The sequence below is a fragment of the Morone saxatilis genome, unplaced genomic scaffold, assembly GCF_004916995.1.
Source record: "Morone saxatilis isolate NCDOM2014 unplaced genomic scaffold, NCSU_SB_2.0 Contig14, whole genome shotgun sequence".
In the NCBI taxonomy this organism is placed as follows: Eukaryota; Metazoa; Chordata; class Actinopteri; family Moronidae; genus Morone; species Morone saxatilis.
This window is the reverse complement of record NW_023339696.1, coordinates 2,421,940-2,424,294: the sequence shown is the minus strand read 5'-3', so window position 1 is coordinate 2,424,294 and position 2,355 is coordinate 2,421,940. Positions and strand designations below refer to the sequence as shown.

General features: G+C 37.0%; 1 protein-coding gene across 1 annotated transcript in view; it reads right to left on the bottom strand.

Annotated features, from left to right (window-relative positions):
- LOC118323047 overlaps window positions 1-276 on the bottom strand; it is a 7,068-nt gene extending 6,792 nt beyond the window's left edge. Inside the window, exon 1 of the mRNA XM_035654966.1 lies at window positions 73-276. Coding sequence (XP_035510859.1) covers window positions 73-276 — 204 coding nt within the window. The remainder of the gene's footprint in view (window positions 1-72) is intronic.
- Between the last annotated feature and the right edge of the window lie 2,079 nt (window positions 277-2,355).

The following is a 2,355-nucleotide window of genomic DNA, read 5'->3' as shown; positions in this document are numbered from 1 at the left end:
GCTCTCTCTGTACTCCCGTTGGTATCGTGTTAGCGCGGCCAGCTCGTCTGTCTTGTTGGGTAGAGATCTCACGTTTCCCATGATGACGGAGGGAAGAACAGGTCTGAAGCGTCTCTTCTTCTCGCGACGTTGTTTTCCTGCGCGGCATCCACGGCGGGTCTTACGAAGTATCTCCGGGGGGATCTCGTGTCTGTCCCGAGGGAACACTACAGCGCTACGCAGCGTGATCAGCTGTTCCCTCCTGTAAACAAAGCACACGCGAGCCGCTTCGTGCATTGTTACGCCGGCCGGTCTGGTTATTGTCAAAAATATTATATTTTGAGACTCCCAAAAACGACAAAAGTGCGGTGCTGTCTTAAAAAGTATATACAAAGTAATTTCCACAAAAAGGGAAGGAAAAAGTGAAATAAATAGAAAAGAAATAGAGATCGAGTAAGAGCTGTTGCAAGCAGCTGCCGGCTTCGACCGGCGCCGGAAGTATTAAAATCTCAGCACAGTTCACCGGCTGTTTGTATTCAAACTTAGCCTGTGTAGCCTGATATCGCCCTCTTAGTTTATTTTTGGTTTCCAAAGGGCATTATCAACGGGCGCAGACTAAAATGGCTCCTTTGGCTTAACCTACACCCAAACAGAGCAATGAAATATTACCAAATCCTGACGGAAGTATGGCAAACTCATCTTTCTTATCAAGAATAGCTTTAAGTGCAGTTCTTTGTTCATTTGGAGAAAATATATACAGTTTGTTTAATACTGATGTGATAGTGGATCAACAGAATGGATCAGCTGAACTTGAACACCAAACAGATGGTAACATGCACGTTCACCAAGTCTACGAGGTCATGTTGCACATTATTGTCTTATTACTTTGCAGGCTACAGTCTATACTGTCTATATTGGTTTTGTCACAGTCTCAGCTGTGACTTCAGGGTTTTGTGTTTGTTTGCCCTTTCCATGCTTCCTTCAACATGTGACTGAATAGAAATTATGATAAATGATGTAAAGATCAGAGTCTTAGTGATAGTATAAATAAAGTTTTTACTGTGTGTGTTTTACTGACGCTTTTAGAATGGAGTTTGGTTTGGCAGTTTATTAACCTTAATAATTTACATAAACTGAGCTGACCTACCTTCTATTAATAAACCTGCATAAAGTAACGTAGGAAGTGGAGATAAAAACCCACCTGTTTTATATTTCTGTCCTATAGTAGTGAAAGGTTGATCAGTAACAGCGGTTACACTTCGCCACAGCAATTTATTTAGTTTAAAGTAAGGTCACACTGGACAGACGACCAAAACAGAAAAATTAAGAGGCTGAACGACGTGAAAATAGTCCAAAATATGCAAACTTGTCAACCCCTATTTCTGCATGAATAGAGGTCCTGTTTGCCTTGCAGATAATGGACAGGAAAAAATAAACATTAGTTTTACTATGTCAACAAAAATATAAGGTCAGTGATGTGTGTATATGTTTGCCAATGAGAGCTATCTATCGGTCTAAATCACTAGTCAAATATTTGATGGCTAGTATTCTCTGTGACTTGTTACACACTGTGCATACACTATCAAGTGATTAAGGATATGAAGATGTCTTTATGTGGATACATTTTAAATAATAAAAAAGCAAAACTAATCCTATATGAATATTGATGTATCTTGGTCTTTTTTGAATAAATAGATGCAAAAACATCAAATTGATAAATTATTTTTCTTGATGTACTGAGTGGAGCAATTGTCTCCTAAATATGTAATTTTGGTGATATGTGTATAAAATGAGCTACCAGACAGCTTTCCAGGGGATTATTTTTATTGTTTGTTGTATTAATGTATGAGTTTCTTTTTTTAAAGATTAACTTTATTGATTAGAGAGGCTGCTTTCAGTCATTTTGAACGTCTCTATTAAGGGAAAGATGCTTCAACCTTAGAGGATTTAAAAGTTGCCAGTTATTCCTCTATTTAAAGCGGATGATCCGATGTTTTTAAAAAATATTAGAAAAGATTATATACAAAAGGATCCTTTCTCATGTAGATTCTAATTCAATTCTTTACAAACATCAGTATGGTTTTCGGAAAAATCACTCCACTTATATGCCTTTGCTTCATTTGATTGATAAAGTTACCTCTGCATTAGAAAATAATGAATTTATCTGTAGTATATTCATTGATTTTTCAAAAGCTTTTGATACAGTTAACCATCATATTTTACTGAAAAAACTGCATAAATATGGTTTTCATGATGTTACGTTTGAATGGTTAAAAAACTATGTCTCAAATAGAAGACAGTTTGTTTGTATTAATGGATGCTATTCCAACAAAGCTACACTACTTTGTGGGGTCCCTCAGGGATCCATTCTTGGAC